Source organism: Gobio gobio, assembly GCF_949357685.1.
Source record: "Gobio gobio genome assembly, chromosome: 20".
Lineage (NCBI taxonomy): Eukaryota > Metazoa > Chordata > Actinopteri > Cypriniformes > Gobionidae > Gobio > Gobio gobio.
In genome coordinates, this window is record NC_137113.1 from 13,503,741 (window position 1) to 13,524,704 (window position 20,964).

The 20,964-nt window shown below is 39.7% G+C and overlaps 1 protein-coding gene across 1 annotated transcript in view; it reads right to left on the minus strand.

The window, feature by feature from the left end:
• LOC307116822 (uncharacterized protein) overlaps positions 1-11,472 on the minus strand; it is a 56,807-nt gene extending 45,335 nt beyond the window's left edge. The window contains exons 1-2 of the mRNA XM_079801222.1: positions 11,405-11,472; positions 11,119-11,186 (exon numbers count right to left, since the gene is read on the minus strand). Of these exons, the coding sequence (XP_079657348.1) occupies positions 11,119-11,170 (52 nt within the window). The 5' untranslated portion in view covers positions 11,171-11,186; positions 11,405-11,472. The remainder of the gene's footprint in view (positions 1-11,118; positions 11,187-11,404) is intronic.
• Positions 11,473-20,964: the final 9,492 nt, after the last annotated feature.

A 20,964-nucleotide genomic window follows, 5' to 3' on the forward strand; every position in this document is an offset into this window, starting at 1 on the left:
AAACCGAGGTCCTGACTCTCTGTTGGTCATTAAAAATCCCAGGATGTCCTTCTAAAAACAATTGCCCATTGGCCTCTGTCCATCATAGCCTCCTAATCATCCCCATTTACTGATTGGCCTCTCCACCAATAAGCTGGTGTGTGGTGGGTGTTCTGGCGCAATATGGCTGCCATTGCATCATCCAGGTGGATGCTGCACATTAGTGGTGGTTGAGGAGATTCCCCCCTTCTGTATGTAAAGTGGTTTGAGTACCCAGAAAAGCGCTTTATAAATGTAACAAATTATTACAGACATTTTTCTTACAGTATATGTTACAAATGTACAATATTTAATCATTATAAAAAGTAATTGCTGCATGTCTTGTCTACATGTAATGGAATGTTCTTTTGCATTAGTTTCTCACACCTACTTTTTCTCTCTTCTCCAGAATGGCTTGACTAACAGGATTTTTTTATTAACATTGAAAGTGCTGTGGGGAAAACATAGTTTGCATGCAACGACAAAAAGGCTATATCATGCAATGTTGTAAAACAAGTCATAATAAAGACAAAGTTTGTGGGGGGAAATATCTGTGAGCTTCAAGGCAGAGCAAATCCACCACTGTCTCAAGTTTAACAGCAAACTATTAAAGGGAGAGTTCACACAAAAATTTAAATTCTGTCACCACTTACTCACCCTCATGTCATTCCAAACCTGTATGACTTTCTTTTTTCTGTGGAACGCAAATACTTGAACAGTTTTGGTAACCATTCACTTCCACTGTATGTGCATTTAAAAAAAAAAAAGAATTTTATCAGGCCCTTGTTTATATGTTTATGTAACCCCTCCGGTCCTACTCGCCCCGCCCCGAGCGGGACTCAAACTGGTGTCTCTGAAGAACGCAGTCTCCAGCATCACTAGTGCACCTCTTGAGATCAGGGGAGTGAGGTTTAACATGCACAGCTCTCGCTAGCTGGCCTTCGTTACACTCACCCCCCACAACCTCACTCCCATCCGGGTCATGGCACCAATTTAACCCACTCCGGTCCTACTTTCCGGGTCTCTGGCATGGGAGATGGGTGCGCAAACAAGGACGCCAAAGACCACAGTCTCTAGTATCAGTCGCGTGCCTCTTGAGATCAGAAGAGTGAGGTTTACATGCATAGCTTTCACTAGCTGGCCTCTGTTACATTTAGACCTTCTAGAAATAAAAGAATGTATTAAATTAAATGCATATGTGAGGGTACCAGTCACATTTTGGTTTGTGAAACACCAAGTTCTCAAATAAGAATGGCAGAAAGTCAGATCAAACTAGCAACTAAAACTCATTTCAAAGGCGGGAAACATGATATCTTTAATAGACAGCTCTCAGACATTCTCATTCCACTATTAACATGGTCTACCCAGCCAACACAATCAAACCTGGGTCCAAACAGTACAGTTTTTCTTCTCATTCAAACCATAGTCGTGGCTTCAAGGCAAGCACACTAGATGATCGAGATATTCCGTCATGAAAGAACATCTCAGCATCGAAAAATACAGCTGATAACAGCAAAAACATTGTAAAAATGCATATCCGATTTGAAGCATGTATCAGCGGTCGAAGAATTCAAGAATGCCCTACATGACGACTCGTTTTCCTCACTCTCGCTCCGCAGACCACCACCATTCCTGAGCCTGCCCCCTATGGCCTGCGGTTATTCAACGTCCGCTGTTTTTCTCTGTTTACTGAATATGCACAGCTAGCTCCTTCGCCTGGTCAGAAGGGTCTAGGTGAAAGAGACCACCACGAGCCCCACATTGTGTTGACTCAGTTGCCTTGCCTCAGGCGCGACAACATCCCCTGAGGAGAGTGACAGTTCTGGAGACTTCAGACCCTCTTGCCTGATCCCTCACTCCTGTCAGGGGTCACCGCTTTCCAAGCCCAAAGCTTAGTCTGTTCCCCTCCCTTACTTGTAAACCAGTTTAATCTACCTCATTGTTTGTCTGAAGACCTTCTCGCCTTCCTCAGAGTTCACCCATCAAAACATTGTCAGACTGCCTGTCGCTTCTTGACATATTTATTCATTGGCCGTCCTGAGATACATTCTATGAACGTGCATTTGATCGTCGAGAAATCGAAATGTCTTGATAGAAAATCCAATCTGAAATCAGAAAAAAAAAAAACAGTTAAGAATAACTTCTAAGACTGTTTTTTGAATCCAGCCCCATTCTGACAGGGATATTTCAGCAGCTCTTTTACTCTGTTAGTTTATTCAAGTCTAGATATCGTGACTCAGGCTAGGTGGAGTGTGGTGTGAAGCGTGCCACCGAACCTCAGGACCAGCATCTGCGGGTTAGGAAGCGTCAGGTTAATGCCGAGCGCCTCCTACGTCTTCCCGCTCTCACAGAGCACAATTCCAAAAGTTGAGACAGATCCCATAACACTCTCCAGACGGCAATTGAGGGAACCCAAATGGGAACAGTCAAAGGCTACTGGCTGGCCATTGTGTTGACGCACCCTCATCTGCATGGATTCCAGGCAAAACTGTTTACTGGCCTAGATGGATTGGATAAGTGCCGTTTTTTTTGTCCAGTTTAAGCCACTGGATTTGTCATTCTCAAGCCTTTTTGAGTATTTTATTGTGCTTAAAATTGGCGGTGTTTCACAAACATTATTTTATTGTTTTATCACATTAAAAATTCAGATTTTTTTTCATTTAGTATAGCATTGACTTTTAAAATATATCTTTTGTAAGGCAGAGCATTCCTGGTGTGTCAGTGTTGACGTCTATCATGTCCAAATTGTGATTACATCACATGACTTTGGTTGCTGAATGGTATGCTGGTCACGTTCCACATCAGTTGTAATGTTTTATTTACAATGTGTCTGAGTTAAGATTAAACCTTGCCAAAGATTTGATGCCATATCTGCATCTCCAGTAAAGGTAAATGGATGTGGTCGCGGGCGTGGACCAGAATTCAGTCTTTCAGTCACGGCATTTGAACATTTTCCACATCAGCTAATTTCCTCCAATCCTGTACTCCTCTTCACCACAACCATTAGTCTTTCCGCTCTCAATCTCTCCGTCCACAATCACTAACTCACCCTCTTTTCTCCCCCTTACTCATTTTCGTTCTTTCTGAAGCATGGCGTCTCTGCAGCCACTGTGAGTTGCAGGCCAGTGACGCACCATGACAGCCTGCTGGTGTTCACAACCATATCTGACTCACCATTTAGCTTCCCTCTACGTCAAAATGTGCTTATTCATTCTTTACACAAGAAGAATCGGTTCCAGAATAGGAATCCAATTAAGTAATTGCATTTGTCTTTTGCAAAACTAACTCATTGCCACTGGAGGAAATGATCATAATATCAGGCTTGTACAGTAGTCCCACAACATATTTGGACATTTATGGATAATTGTCACATTTGTATGTATGCATTTCATAGCATTAGACAAAATATCGGGGTACATATCTAACCAAGTATAATCTGCACAACAACAAAAAAAGGGGGAAAAAAAGAAAAGTACTTCTAACAACTGGTCGTTTTTAGTGTAAAGTCATGTATGAAGCCATTAACTATTTTTTTCTTAAAATAAATGCTTGGTTTGATATTTTGCTATACAAGGTAGTGACATTTTTTTAAGTGTGGCTTTTTTTGGGGAGGCACTGTACATGTGAAAAACAAAGAATTCTCTTAACACATTACAGTATTATTCAATACAGTATTTTTTTCTGCGACTCCTTTTGCAGGTTACATCATTGGACCAGTAGGTGTATAATAATAATAATAATGCATCAAAGACTTTGACCAGAAGACGGCATAGTTTCCTTGAGAGGTGATCAAATGAGTAGAGTTCCTATTCTAAATGAAATAACACTGCGCATCACAGCCAAGCCTAAATGAATGAATCATTCTCTGGATTTATTCTCTAAAAGAATTAACTCATGGATTAACAATCAGAACAATGCAACAGTTAATTCAGCTTTGTTTGGGACAGTTTTCGCTAATGGAGTAAAAATAGACAAAGGAACTGATATTAGAGCAGCATTCTACACAATTGATAGAGCTTCATTTTCATAGGCATGGACACAATAGTTGTCCACAATCACCTTAGTAATTAAAGGTGCAGTATGTAAGAATGACAGCTAGTGGTTGAAATGGGTACTGCAGTCCAAATTCAAAATATTGTTTGCCCTGGCCCCTCCTCCTCAGACCTGATGCTCATGCGGGTTGCCAATTTGAGGACACACAACAGGAACGAGGGGAATTGACAATGGAAGGTGAGGAGACTCACACACTGTAAGTTGATGAGTTGTTTTAATGTGCTTCAGTTCATAGAGATTTTTAGATGGATGCCGACCGGGGCCGGTTCTAGGCCCAAACATCTGCCTTGCCCACCCAATCAGAATTTAGGAACAGATAGTGTTAATCTGTTTTTACAATTTGTGTATAAAAACCATCTGAGGTGGGCTCTGTGTTGAAAGGTTTGATGAAGGGCTGTAGAAAGCCCCAAACAAAAACTTTATAAAGTAAACTTTATACCGACCACCTTCCCTGTTCAATTTATGGAAAAATTGTTGAAAGTTCCCCTCCCGATCGAAAGACTAACGCGACCAGGTAGGCTCGTCATGACGTCACGTACGCATCTTGAGTTTCACTTTCAACATTCAACACTTTTCCACGGAAGGCGGTCGGCCGAATGTTGACTTGGTAAAGTTTTAAATATGGATATTTTTCTAACACAAACGCATCGATTCGCTTCAGAAGGCCTTTATTAACACCCCGGAGCCGCGTGGAGCACGTTATTTGACGAACAGATGCACTTTTCATGGACTTCAAAAACAGAGCAACTATTAATGAAATTCTAATGCTTGGATTAGCCTGGACTTTTGTAATATAACTCTGATTGTATTCGTCTGAAAGAAGAATGTCATATACACCTAGGATGACTTGAGGGTGAGTAAATTATGGGCTAATTTTCATTTTTGGGTGAACTATCCCTTTAATATGCAGCTCTGATTTGATTTGATTCATGCCAAGTTGAAATTAGCTAAAAAAAACTCATAGGAATGTGCATTTATTGCATGGACAGAGCTAGAACATAATGCAAGTGTTTAAAATGCATATGCATAGCTCAGTTGAAACCTTGCCCTCTTTGGTTTGCTGTAAATGCTGTTAAACTGATTGTATGAGGCAAACTGTCTGCGCAAATAACAGCACTGAAATTAGAATGCGCTGTTTATCGTTTAATCAGTTTAGGGCCATTCACACAGGACTCGATTTTGCAGTTAAAACGCAGGTTAGCAAGTATAAAGATGCATTTTTTAAAAGTTATTTTAACTTGAGTGTCCCTTTTATAAAGCTGCTTCATGCACGATACTCTGCAAAAGTATGGAAGAGATGCGAGCGCAAAAGTCAAAGACATCTAGGGTGACGTTTACATTGAAAATGATAGAAAAGTAGCGCAATGGAATGAAAAAACACATTCTGTGTAACATTTGCATTCATTGCTATAGTAACATAAGTTTCCATTCCAAGATGTTGGGTCAGGGAACACACCATTGGCACCGCTCAATCCGAGGGGCGGGATAAACGGTTGTCTTTCAAATTCCCTCTGCACGCAATAGGATATCGCTACAGCCAACCAGAGCAACGAAGAAGGTGAGGTCGGCAAAACTCCGAACACATCTTCCTTTTTTAAGTGCCGTTCTTTGTTCTTTGCTCAAAGAAAAGCTTAACTCCAAGTCTTCCAGAGTCGTGGCCAAAGCCGGTTCGAGAGACCGCTGTTTGCCAGCTTTTTTGTTTACAAGTAGCATGCGGAACCGCCTCAACTCTGCCGTCATTATGTTAAGCACGCCCACCGACTCTAAACACGATGTGATTGGCCTGACCAGAGTTTGATTTTTCCAGCTCGCAAGCCAACGGAGAGTTGCTAGATGTTCCAGGCTCCAAATTAGATTTGCTGCAGCTAGGGTGCGTCTAGATTTATAGGCTAATATAACTCAGATCTAGAGCTGTATTTTTAGTTATTTTAAGAAGAATAAGAAGAATATCTAGTGTATATCCCCCACCTTTCTATAGGTGCCTAGAACCGGGCATGATGCAGAGGTTTTTTAGGTCGGATAGAATCCGCGATCCCTGGCCCAGTTTGATTATTCTGTGTTTTCCGCCCACTGGCAACCTGTGGTGTAGAAATACTATTGAGTAAATTGTCAACGCGTGTTATCACACAGCCCAAAACAAAAACAGTTCCTACACGTAATGCACATTTCAAAGTAAAATAACTGGCTGTAGCTTTGTTTTTCGGAGAAACGAATATGTGAACTCAGCATGTTTCCTAAATATCTGCAAACATATTATGGTATTTTTTTATGCTTTAGGACAGTCAAAAACTTACATACAGCATCTAAAATGCATCTCCTTGTGAGACTTATTTACTGGGCAGTTTATTAAAGAAATTATTCTTAAATTGAAGGGTACGTGAAAATATGTGAAATACCCAGATAATACTGTCGCCTTGATGAAGGCATATCTTATTTCTACCATAAATACCTGGTAATACAATGTGACATCAAACACCAATCCAAAAGCACAACCCTGTCTTTGTTTCTAAGCTGTTCTGAACTCATCCTCTGTTGTCTTTCTTTTTTCCCAATTCAATAACTACTTAAAGGTCATTAATTGATTTCCTGTTGTCTTAGTGGAAAAGGAGGGCAGCTTTTTCCACTGGGCTGTATGTGTGTGTGTGTATGTGGAAGGTTGTTCATTGTGCTTCTGGACACCATGAATCATGCTTTTCATAAGGCTGATTCAATGCAGTAAAATCTGTTCCTGACAAGTATATTAGAAACAGCTTCTTGAGAGAGTGAAACATTTATTTGTTATATCTTTTTTGGGGGGTGGTGTTGTTTTTACACAGGCAGTTTTTCTATTGCCAAATATTCTCATACTCTTTCTACGCAGATAGCATTGTCTGATTCATCTGTTATTTTGTCTGTCCATCTAATTGCATGTTCAAAAGGTTAGTAAGCATTGCCGCGGAAAGTTCAAGGATATAAACAATATTTCTGTCAATACGTACAGTCACTTGTGCAGATGGAGCATAAACTATTACTACATTCTCGCCCCCAAACCAGATTTAAATGATTAAAATCCAGACTGAAGTATTCAATTACAACTAGAGAGTTTTATAAGGTAGATCTGCATAACCTTTTAACCTTTGTTTTACATTCAATCTTTTTTATTTTTTTTATTTGAGGCTATAGCATTAAACCTAGCAAAGTGCATTATTTTATAGCAGACTGTTACAAATCTCCAAATTCCTGTTTTGTCCACATTTCCCTCCTATAAATAGCAGCAGTGATCAATGTGAATGATGGGCACGAGTGCACGCTTTGACAAAAGTGTGAGGAAACGGAAATACCAAACAGATCATCACAAAAGTACATCCAATCGATGGCCCAGATCCTTTGGGTCAAATGGAATAGGATCAAGAGTATAGGATCAGACAAACACACTTCAAATTTCAATTTAAAACATCTGATCATCAAAACATCAGCTGTGTTTACATCCCACACCTCGTTGGGAAATCTCTCAAAAAACTTATTCATGTTCCCTTTCCTGTTATGTGCTCACAGTTCACCGAGCTGAGAATAAATAAAGCAGGTCAATGAGGTCACAACAGTCAGCAACCTTGTTTTTTCTCTCACTTTACAGGCTGTGGCCTGTTGAAATGAAGTATACAAGAGCTGTATTGCATGATTCAGAAGATTTTACACCAGGGTTATTATTAAAACTAAAAATATAAAAAAAAAAAATGTGTTAATTGAAATAAAGCTGAAGTAAAATATAAATATTAAAGCAGCACTAGGTAACTTTTCAACCTTTATAATATATTTTCAAGACTCTTGCGATGATACATCGACTTACAATAGGTTGAATGACACGTCTGCCATAGCCTGACGGGGTCTGTATCGTTTTTAATCGTACTTTTAAACTTCGGGTTTCGGGTAGTAACCCGAGAACAAAAAGAACTACAAAATTCGACTGCTTTGCGGCATATATGTCACTTCCACCACCACCCCCACTTCCTTAAATTCGGACGTGCGAACCAAACTATCGTTTCTTTGCCGAATGTTATAGTCATGGCCGAAGCAGCACAGAAAAATAAGAAAGCAAAGGTTTTGTCGGAGGAAAGCAAAAAGAGGAAACGAGAAAGTGATCGGATTAAAGGCAGGACGAGGATTAACATTGGGCCAGCGTTTGCTCGTTGGCATGAGCTGAAGGAGGAGGGGCTACATTCTTGCAAGTAAATACATAAGAAGTACAAAAATCGTATTTCAGGATACCTAACATGTCTGTGATATTTGTTTATTTGTCTTGCCTCAAGCTATAATGCAAATCGATTTTTCTAATTTGCAGATTCATCTATGGTAGCTTGATATTATAATATCGACGATATATGGTTATTACCTACCACTCAAACATTGAATTGAAGTATCATAGATTCTGTAAAACGGTAACCAATAGACTTGGATACTATAATGACGCTGGCTTGTAAACGTGAGCATCGCGATCATTTGGCGTTTGAAAAAAATAAAACCCATGAAATTATATTCATATGACATGCTGAAACATATGCCACTGTACCTGGGATGAAGACATTTCACACGCGACGCAAGCAGAACACCTGCATGTGAACTCCTCCTGCAGTGAGTGTTCAGGGCTATCATAGTTGTCATGTCAACAAATGCACGTGCGATGCATCCCCTGATGTAGGATAACGGTTTACGACAGTAGTAGAGGACAATACTGTTTCCCAACTGTAGGGGGACCCCGAGAGCTTAACCTACCTAGTGCTGCTTTAAGTGAAAAACTTAAAATTTATTTCAGTGTGTTGACAAGGTAACACTTCTAATTTCCTAAGTTGAAGCAATAAAATTACTAACTGAAAAGAAATAAAAACTTAAAAGGAAACAAAACTTAAACTGAAAAAAGAGAATAATAATAATAATAATAATAATAATTACAAAAATAATGAACAATTAAAAATAAAAAACTCTAAAAAATAAAACCTAATTCAAAATATTAATAAAAATTATAAGTGCATATAAATAAAACTAAAGAAACCCCCGGAGTCCTAGAGGCAGCTGAACAGGGCCCTGACTGGCTGGGAAGCCTCCAGGGTGGTGCCAGCCACCCTGGAGGACATAGTTAATAAAGTCCGCTACGGACCTACACTCACCTAAAGGATTTTTAGGAACACCTGTTCAATTTCTCGTTAATGCAATTATCTAATCAACCAATCACATGGCAGTAGCTTCAATGCATTTAGGGGTGTGGTCCTGGTCAAGACAATCTCCTGAACTCCAAACTGAATGTTAGAATGGGAAAGAAAGGTGATTTAAGCAATTTTGAGCGTGGCATGGTTGTTGGTGCCAGACGGACCGGTCTGAGTATTTCACAATCGGCTCAGTTACTGGGATTTTCACACACAACCATTTCTAGGGTTTACAAAGAATGGTGTGAAAAGGAAAAAACTTCCAGTATGCGGCAGTCTTGTGGGCGAAAATGCCTTGTTGATGCTAGAGGTCAGAGGAGAATGGGCCGACTGATTCAAGCTGATAGAAGAGCAACTTTGACTGAAATAACCACTCGTTACAACCGAGGTATTCAGAAAAGCATTTGTGAAACCACAACATGCACAGCCTTGAGGTGGATGGGCTACAACAGCAGAAGACCCCACTGGGTACCACTCATCTCCACTACAAATAGGAAAAAGAGGCTACAATTTGCACAAGCTCACCAAAATTGGACAGTTGAAGACTGGAAAAATGTTGCCTGGTCTGATGAGTCTCGATTTCTATTGAGACATGCAGATGGTAGAGTCAGAATTTGGCGTAAACAGAATGAGAACATGGATCCATCATGCCTTGTTACCACTGTGCAGGCTGGTGGTGGTGGTGTAATGGTGTGGGGGATGTTTTCTTGGCACACTTTAGGCCCCTTAGTGCCAATTGGGCATCTTTTAAATGCCACGGCCTACCTGAGCATTGTTTCTGACCATGTCCATCCCTTTATGACCACCATGTACCCATCCTCTGATGGCTACTTCCAGCAGGATAATGCACCATGTCACAAAGCTCGAATCATTTCAAATTGGTTTCTTGAACATGAAAATGATTTCACTGTACTAAAATGGCCCCCACAGTCACCAGATCTCAACCCAATAGAGCATCTTTGGAATGTGGTGGAACTGGAGCTTCGTGCCCTGGATGTGCATCCCACAAATATCCATCAACTGCAAGATGCTATCCTATCAATATGGGCCAACATTTCTAAAGAATGCTTTCAGCACCTCGTTGAATCAATGCCACGTAGAATTAAGGCAGTTCTGAAGGCGAAAGTGGGTCAAACACAGTATTAGTATGGTGTTCCTAATAATCCTTTAGGTGAGTGTATAACAATCTCCAAGAGACAGGAATCGAAAAAGATTAGCATCATCCAGTCCCATCTGGAAGCAGGCATTAATCATTGTATCACCCCAGCTCACCAGATGGGAAATACGCAGGAACTACTCCACATACTCCTCCAAAGGCCTTCTACCCTGCTGAATGTTTAGGAGGTGGTCTTCAGCCCAGTCCTGAATTTCTGCAGAGGTAGAATTTGGTGGCACTGAGACCACTGTTCTTGGCAGTGCTGAAAAATTCATCCCGCTGCAGATTGTTAAGGTCTGGTCATCTGTCACGGTTGTGTGTAGGAACAGGCAGGAAACTCAGGAGATGCAATTCAAACTCGTTTTAATCAGAAGTAAATAAACTCAAGGCAGTCAGACAGGCAACAGCACAACTTAGTATAACGGTGACCAGACAAAAATGCAGAATTAAGGAACTGGATAGAATTGGAATTTGTTTGAAATCACATATAAAGACAGTATGTGACAAAATAATTATGTCCAAATTCACAGTACTCATAAAAGAGTAGACAAAAAGGAACTGGATGAACTACTATTTCCGGCAAGATTCTGAAGTGTGCATACGATGGATGCTTTACTATTCCATGTGGCCAAGGGAGAGATTTATGCAATGTAATGCATTCATACTACACATATTCAAAACATACTTTTTAGCAGTTGTAAAGTAATTACTTACTTAGAGTTTGTGATTTCGGACACAGACAAAGTTTTCCTCCACTCTGGTTCATAAATCTGTCTGTAAGCCTGTAAGGTCAATAAAACTTTTAAATATAAAGACTTTTTTGGACATTTCCATAATAGTTCCCCAGTGAGAGTAAAACAAGAGACAATTGAAATTGATACATTTCAACTCAAAATCATCTGGAATTTAAAAAGCATTCTCAATTTAATTCTGAACGGCACACAACCCTGGATTGCATGCGCACACACAATTTCAAAATACATCACAATTTTAAAATTACCTGATTTTCCATGAGCTCACTAGTTGTTGGATGAGCAGCTAATGAGTCTTGCCATCCAACTTGTAGATCTGAAACAGAACCAAGCTAAGCAGGTTAGTCCCTAAAACTCATGCAATAAACCCTACGAATAATACACATTTATTTGAAAACCAATCAATAAAAGTGGAACAATTCCACAACAAAAACCAAAGGTTTGCTGGTTCTGTGCCATTATAAACTGGACTCCTGCTGAGAGCTTGAATGAGGTCATAGTGTTCAGGAACTCAGTCATCGATAAGCACAATAGACTGTGTGCAGATCCCATCTGAGCCGAGCTGAGTCGCACCAATCACATCTCTGGGAATGAACTAGACACACATGCAGCTTCCTGATCAACCTACTGCCCGGTTTTAAGCTGAATGCTAACTTTCCTGTGTTTGACGATTGTAATTACCATAATTCTTTATTGCCAGGAATCAAGCAATGTCGGAAGGGATGTGTTTGGATGATGTGTTTCCGTTGAGAACTTGCAAATGCCTATAAGGGACATGATCTTTTCTGCCATGCAATGTTAATGGACTTTTGGTGAGACATAGTAGGAATGTTTGGGATGTTTCTCAGTGTGTGCTTTCTGTAACCTTCTTCCGTAAACAGCTCTCTCCAGCTCCTCCAGTTGGCCTCAGACCACCTACAGCTGACCTGTCAGCAAGACCACTGGATGCTCTCCATTCACTGAGGATGAGAAAATGCGAACACGTGTGTTTTGAATTCACAATCATTACCAAAGATGTCCCTTTGATTCTGAGCAGATATGCCCCCCCCCGTTTAATTATGCAGCAAATTTCACGTATAAGTACAATTGCGTTTTGATCGAGCGAGTGATTGAACCTTGGACAGTGACAACATTTCCCGCTGTCCACGCTCGTCATGCACCTGGCAGGAGGTGGTGACATCATGGAAGATCTCTGGTTTACAAAGCTGGCTTTACATTGTCAGATGCCTCATAAACCAGTTTTGTTATGGAATAACAAAAGCCATAACCATGGAAATTAATAAAATAAATTTTATTAAACAGGTACATCATGATGAGACATCTTATGCCAGAAAAGGTCTTGAGGTTCAAAAAACAAGGAGCGGATTGTGCCTAAATCATTTGTTGAGCGAAACAGAAAAGCAGAAATGTTTTCCATTGTAGAACCACATCATTGTACGGAGCATGGTGGGATACTAAGAGGTGCTAAACAATGCAAGAATCACAGGGGCACTATGTTATGATTTAAGATGGGTCGAAGGAAGGCCACTGTTTGGGAGGGATGTGGAGCCATTAGTTGTTCTCATAAGAAGGTTCATTGTGAGCACAAGCCAGTGCCAAGTGTTCAGCTAGGATTAGAAGACAAACAGCAACATAGAACAACAATTGATGTGGAGTGGTGAGATCTACTCACAGTAACATTCATTTCTCAGGAGAATCAAAACCTTATGGAGGTGGCATTCCAAGCTCAGCACCATTCATACTGTCACAGTTTCTCGAATATTCAAGACTCTGAGTGGATCAAATGCACCATGAATGAAGACCATAATGCAGGTGCTGCTTTTCACAGGAGACTAAGACAAGAATCACTTATCATTATCCAGATATTCCAACAGATGCATGCCACTTTCCCGCCAAACTCCTTGTTACCTTGTCACTATCACAACAGCATGATCGCATCAAAGGATTACAACATCCTCCCATCTGAAAATTTATTTTCATTCTTTTTGTAAGTCTGGCTGTTCCTAAAATAAAAAGGTACTTCAACAGAGCTGCTTCCAGAGATAAACTTTTTTTTTCAGGGGATCTTCAAAGCATTTGTACAGCAGAGACGATTGATACCGCCTGAAAAGGATTTATAGTGTTCATTACACAGTTTCTAGGTAATGTCTGACAAAATAAGAATGTCTAATTATTTTCTAAAGCCCTTGACCCCAGCATGCCTGTCTGTTCCTTCACACTGAATGGATATAATGCTTTTTTATACAAATCTTTTCAGGTAGAATGTTTCTCAAATCTATGCACAACCACAATGGCGCAGTCTAATTTGATTTGCTCGTCAAGTATTAATGAGGAGTCATTACAGGGTTCTAACACGTTCCACTTCCAGGCTCAAATTTCCAGACCATATTCAACAAATGGTTCATACAGCATTATTTTCAGCTATACATTTGGTATATACTACAGTCATCTGTAAACATTTTTATTTTTTTGATTTTCTCGAAGTGACAACATACAGATAGCCTGGTCTCCAGACTCTCGTACATTTCATTTGTACACAGAGTCTGGCCACTCTCCATTAGGGTTGGGTACCGAAATCCGGTTCCAATATGGCACCGGTACTTATATAACCGGTATGTACCGGACCGAATCAGAACGCAGATTTCGGTTCCTCATTTCGGTGCCAAAATTCAAACGTGCTTTCGGGTGCTTTGGCTGGCACCGAGCCAGAGACAGACGCTCAGCGCTGGTCACATCACAACTCATGACAACTATTCAGTGTTTTCAACCACATCATGTTTATTTCAGGTTTCAGACATTTAAATGCTCATAAGTAGGCTACTAGCAAAAAACACACACTGATGTCTATGAAAGCGGCAATGACAATCCTTTCAGGCGGTTATAATTTGACTAACGTTACGTGTTTTATTCACATCAGATACATGCACATTATATAGTAACTATATCGTTTACTCTATTCTTCTTCCAGTTCACTGGTCACTTACTTTCATGTATTTCGTGAGACGAGAATGAACTCAAGTGTTGTAAATCCGACAGATCCGATTCTGAGGCGCAAACTAACATGGCGCCGCCCATTGCGCTTTATAGATCAACTAACACACATTGACTCACACATTTGAACATCAGATGGTTTGTGACACAGTTAAGAAGTTTGTGAATATTTTGAATAAAAAGAAAAAACGAAATAAACCCGATACAGCTGAGCTGTCAGCGATATTGCGGCTGCTGTGTGTCATGTGAGAAACATGACGCGTCGTCATGGAAACATTAAGGCGATGCGTTCTAAAATATTTAGCCAGAGAAAATGATCATATTTCAAAATAAAGCTGAAGCTCGAAGCTGGTTAGTAGCAGACCGAGAATACAGACTAGGCCTACTGCTGTTATTACTGTAACTGTTATTTAGAGTTATATTAGGCCTGTTGTAGTTGGGTTAGGTGGCTATTAGGTTTTACTGTGAATTTGTAAATAAGTCAATTATAATTTGTAAATAAGTCAATTGTGTTTTGTATTTATTTATATTCATACATTTAAGTATACATTAAACTTTTAATAAATGGTTCAATTTAAATAAATGAATAAAAAGCCATTTAATGTTATCCACCTCGTTTTGTGGCCATTTAAAAAAAAAAAAAAGTATCGGTTCAGGCACCGTTTAGGCACCGGAACCGTTTTAAAAGTATCGGTTTGGCACCGGAATCGAAAAAAACCCAAACGATACCCAACCCTACTCTCCATTGACAAGCGTTTACTTCCTTGAAGGCGGGAACTCTGTTAAAGTTCAAAACTATTGGATCTGCCCAGAGCCACTCTGGATTGCCATAACCAATCGCTAACGTTTGGTCGTGACGTATGTCATGCGCCGTTCGCCTCTGTTTCTCATATGTAAGTCCGTTAAAATGACTGTGTAGATTGTGCACGCCACCTCAGTGATAAAACCTAAAACTTGTGACTTTTGGATTGTGATTTATTCACAGTGGAGGGGAGAGTTTTGTGATCGGGAACGCGCTGCTCACGTGGTCCGTAACATAATTGTGCTGTAAATTGGTATGATAAGAATAAATGCTGCCGTAAATAACGGCCCAATTCAAATGTTTACAAGCTTTTCTTCTTTTTATTTTTTGAGTGGTGATGAAATATATTGCTCTTGTTAATACTTGCCAGCATTTAAAGAAATACAAGTAAATGCATCCAAATTACAGTGAAGCGCAACCGCATGGTGCTCTGCAGTGGTCAAAAAATTTAATTACCACACGACCTTGGTGTTTGTCAAAAGTAGGTAATTCGGCCGGGGATTTTTACACGTGTGGTGGGAGACGGACGGCAATAAAATCACTGACTAACCCCTGTAAATGATGACAATACCTTCCGACCCCACGAGAAACAAATACCGTCTGAATAGGGCTTCAGCCAACTCCTTCACCACTAATGGAGCGAGCTGGAAAATCAAATTTTTCCCGAACCCTGTGGGTAAGAAGGCCACAACATCATGGCCACCAACAAAACTCAGTAAAGATTGTTCTTGCTCCAGCTTCTGGATATTCGGCAGCGGTGCCATTACTGAACTACAACTCAAACTAGCGCACAACATCAACGTCATCGTTCTCAGCCACTCCCTCTGTTCGCTGATTGGACCGGTAAAAATTAGTTCGGAGAAAACCTAAGAATATCCCTGATGGAGTACTGAAGGAAAATTAAAATTCAGCGGAAGTACATAGGAGGGCGGAGCCAGGCTAACAGAGCCCCTAAAATAAAAATATACAGACTTTTGCATGCACACAAGAAACTTTTTTGTGCCCTCGAGAAACTTGCCCAAGGACATTTTTTGCATGCTTACGCATTACAGGATATATTTTATATATACTATAACATATTTTCTTTTGTGCATCACTGCCCTCTTACTATGAAGAAAACGAGAGCATGGATGCACATGAATTAATAGAGAGCTATTTGCTCAAAATTTGGCTTCTTTTAGGGTAGTACTTCTAATATCAAGGCCAAATGTCCAATTTGAAGCATCTTCTGTGGCAGTGGAAAAATCATGACACGAAATGGGATGATATGGTTGTGTGCATTGTCCTATTTGCCAAGTTTAAGGGTCTTTAAAAAAAGACAATTCAAAATTTGGCTTTCGTTAGGGCAGTACGTCTTTCAAGGGTCTGCTTTAACACAAACTCTGTGGCGGCCAAGAAACCACACCGCGAAATTGGCTGATGGTGCAATAGGTGGCTCAGTGTGCATTGTCCTAGATGCTAAGTTTAATGGTTTCTCGTGCACAAAGGTCCTTTTAGAGGCTCTGTAATATGTTGCAAAGAATATCATGAGAAAAAACCCAAAACACTTATAACCTGTATTTTTCCATAGGGTGCAACAGTGCACCTTGAATTAATTTAGTCGTGTTTCAATCATTAAATAATCACTAAGCTGGCATGATAATACACTTCTTGTATGATAAATGTATTTTCATTCAATTCTTAATTTTCTATTATAGAAAACTAAATAGGGGAAATAGTCTGGAATTGCAAATACTTTTCCATACTCTGCTTTCTTTTTTCCATACTTTTCCAGACCTGGAAATTACTCATATCAAATTCCATACTTTTCCAAACTGTGTAGGAACCCTGTCGTTATACAAAATTTATGCTATTTGTATTGCTTTGAGACAATAGATTTATATGATATATACACCGATCAGGCATAACATTATGACCACCTTCCTAATATTGTGTTGGTCCCCTTTTGCTGCCAAAACAGCCCTGACCCATCGAGGCATGGACTCCACTAGACCTCTGAAGGTGTGCTGTGGTATCTTGCATCAAGATGTTAGCAGCAGATCCTTTAAGTCCTGTAGGCTGCGAGGTGGGGCCTCCATGGATCGGACTTGTTTGTTCAGCACATCCCACAGATGCTCGATTGGATTGAGATCTGGGGAATTTGTAGGCCAAGTCAACACCTTAAACTGTGCTCCTCAAACCATTCCTGAACCATTTTTTCTTTGTGGCAATGCACATTATTCTGCTGAAAGAGGTGACCTGACAGGGGTCAGCATGGGCACCCTGACTGGTCTTCAGCTATGCAGCCCCATACACAACAAACTGTGATGCACTGTGTATTCTGTACCTTTCTATAAGAATCAGCACCCCAGAAGAGCTGCAGTTTTGAAGATGCTCATCTCAGAGATGATCATTTTGGAGATTATGTTGTCTAGCCATCACAATTTGACCCTTGTCAAACTCGCTCAAATCCTTACGCTTGCCCATTTTTCCTGCTTCTAACACATAAATTTTGAGGACAAAATGGTCACTTGCTGCCTAATATATCCCACTCACTAACAGGTGCCGCGATGAATATGGCGTGACAAATTATTTATCTGCACAAAAAATGTGGTGAAAACCCTGGATCGCAAGTTCATAAATATGTTCATTATGAAACATGTTTCTACATGTTGGTGCACTCGTTCACTCCCTCTCTTTCTCCCTCTGCTTGACATAACCTTCACCGATATTCCAGCTGGGTCTAATTTCAGTGGCTTTTTTTCACCTGTTATTATTATTTTTAATCATAAATGTTTCCTCTCGTGGTGATGTTAATATCTGGAAATACACTGATGAAGCCACAGAACCTTCACAAGTGTTTGCACGCTCCATGATTAAGGGCGCCTGGAGAGACTGCGACTGGGCCCCAGTGTATAGAGCGAGAGAGGGCCGTCATGGCAAGCTTTCCAGTAATATCTTGGATAAATCAGGTGTGATGGCGGAATGGAAAAGTTTGGTCTCCGACATGTTCACCTACTTTTTAATTCTCTTTCCAAACATTTTTTTCTAGCTCTGGGGTTAATCTTTTCTGCCCTGTTACCATTCATTGCTTTTATTGGCCAAAAGAAGAAGAAAAAAAACCCTGAATTAATAACAACTTTCGCTCGGAAGGCGTGAAATAGGATATTTCAGCAGTTCATCTCTCTTTCCTTTTCCAGTAAAAGCACAGGCAAAAACAACCATTTACTCACCTTCACAGTTCTAGCACACACACTAAACCCACTCACATGCCTTTCCAAATGGCCTGTTTAGTTGTAGGGCCAGTCAGCTTATCATGCTAGCTGTCCAAACAGTGGGGGGGGGAAATAAAAAAAAAAAATATATATATATATATATATATAAAGAAGATCCACTGAGAATCAGTGTCGGAAAACAAAGTGAGAAGACACGAAAATTCAGCTCCCTTGATGTTGACATTTCACCAGTGTTGTTAAAAAAAAAACCACACAGATATATTTGGTTCTGGCAAGACACTTCTGTTTTTCTCTGGTATCATCGAGTTGGACAGGAGCTGGTGACTGCTTTCAGCTGTGAGGTATTAAGAAAGGTGAGAGACAGAGCGAGCGAGCAGACCAGGGCCATGTGCATGGTCATGTGGAGGTCTCAGCATGCAAGCAAAGGAGTTGCTGCCATCAGAGACCAATTGCTCTATTATGTGGTGTTGATGTTTGGATAGGGAAAATGCAAATGGAGTGTGATTTTTGGATGGCCGAGCTCCTTTATTTTAATTTGCAAGTGGTATCACTCTGGCAAATTAGCATATTTCTTCCTTGGCAGAATAGCGGTTTGGTAAGTAGATTAGATAATTTTTCTTTTCATAGCACACTTTCGTGTCTCCATGCAGTTGAACATGCATCTCATTACTTAAGGCTGAATGTATTAAGGCATTGGCTATTTCTACTTGGTGTAAACAAGATGTTTTTTTGGATGCTATTTACATTTGGCACAAACATTACCATGAACACTATGTGCAAGTACTGATAGATGCTATTCACACAAAATGAAAATAGAAGTGATGTGCTATTTGTAATACGGGTAAGTTGTCAGATCGACAGTGGATGGAGTTAATTAAAAGAGCATCCACCAACAAGGTTGGCTATTTGCACTTAATAAAAATAGACACTGACCTACAGTGTGTACTATGTATATTGTAAATACTCAAATTATCGACTATTTGCCAAAATTACCAGAGTACTTAATGTGTGGAATATTGTCTCTTATAATGCAATGCACTCAGGTTGACTATTTATTGGTAAGATTTGTTTTTAAATTAATTATCTTATGCTCAGTCTCAAAGGCTGCAATATTATTACATTTTAAAATTAACTGGTTTCTATTTTAATATATTTTAAAATATAACTTATTCCTGTGATGGTAAAGCTGAATTGTCAGCATCATTACTCAAGTCTTCGGTGTCACATGATGCTGTCACTTTTGATCAATTTAATGCATCCTTGCTGAATAAAAGTATTAATTATTTCCCAGAAAATAAAGAATAATTCTTACTGAACTTTTGAACTGTCACATGGTGTTTTGGTGACGGTTCATGTTCCATGTTTTTAGTTTATCATGTTCAATGTCATGTTTACTGTCACGTTTCTAAGTTTGTCATGTTCTGTCAGGTTTCCTGGTCTTGTCATGTGATTTCCCATGCCCTCATGTGATCTTGTCGTGTTCTGTCATTGGTTCATTGTTTAATCATTGTTCACAGGTGTCCCTTGTCTTGTCATTAGTCTCAGTGTATTTGTGCTGCCTTCACGTGCTATCGGAATTATCGTAAATACGAGTTTCCTAGGTAAAAATTGCTCATGAAGGCCCTCTGATGTCGTGTTTACCACTGGGAAGTTCGAAAAAAAATTTGATACCCCAAGATGGGCGTGTCATAAGCTTTAAACATGGTGGCGGGGAGAACTCTCTTTACTGTCTATGGGAGAACTAGACTGCTGTGGAATTACCTGGTGTCCACCATGATTCCTGTTGACTCCGACAACAAAGCACTTGAATGCAACAAGGTCGTAATCACGGCTTCTAAAGTGTGAATTAGGAAATTTCCGATAGCACGTGAAGGCAGCATTAGCCCTCATGTTTGCCATGTGTCCTTGTCTGTTATTGTATGTGTAACCGCTGACGGTGAGTTTTGTTATAATTAAATCTCTTTATAGTTCGTTTTGCTAAGTTCTTGTTTTATGTTTTGATTTACGTTAAGATTTATGTTGGAATAAACTGCACATGGGTTCTGAAGCTTGCCTCCAGTGGACTAACGTTACATGAACGGTGGTGTATAATGTTACAAAAGCTTTTCATTTCAGATAAATGCTGTTCTTTTGAACTTTATATTTATCAAATAATCCTAAAAAATTTACATGTAGTCTATGTAAACAAAATGTAAAACAACTGTTTTAAACATCGACAGTCATCAGAAATGTTTCTTGAGCAGCAAATTAGCATATTAGAATGATTTCTGAAGGATCATGTGACACTGAAGACTGGAGTAATGATGCAGAAATCGTGCAATTCAGCTTTCATCAGAGGAATAAATGACATTTGAAAATATATTAAAATAGAAAGATGGGTTTAGAGAAATTTATTTTAATCTCTTAACTGTCACCGTCCCACTGGCGGGACAGCTGTCACTCTTTTTTTGATCGCCTATTTTCGTATCATATATTTGAGTAATAATCATAAATTAGGTATCATTCGAAAGCTTACGAACTCAAAATTCATCATGTGAAAACCGTTTTGAAATTGGACGTTGCGTTACCATGGAAATTGTACTTTAAAATATTCTAGCGGGCTCCTCCCCTAGTGGGCGTCGTCATGTTTTTTATTACAACATTTATAATCAAAATCTTTTCTAATCTTGACAAAACACATACCGTCAGAAAGGTCTGAGTCTCATGGTTCCATATTTGGTGACCATTTTGTGATGGAAGTGATATTTAGACAGAAATTTACAGAAAAATGCATCAAAAAAACAATCAATGGAATTTGTGA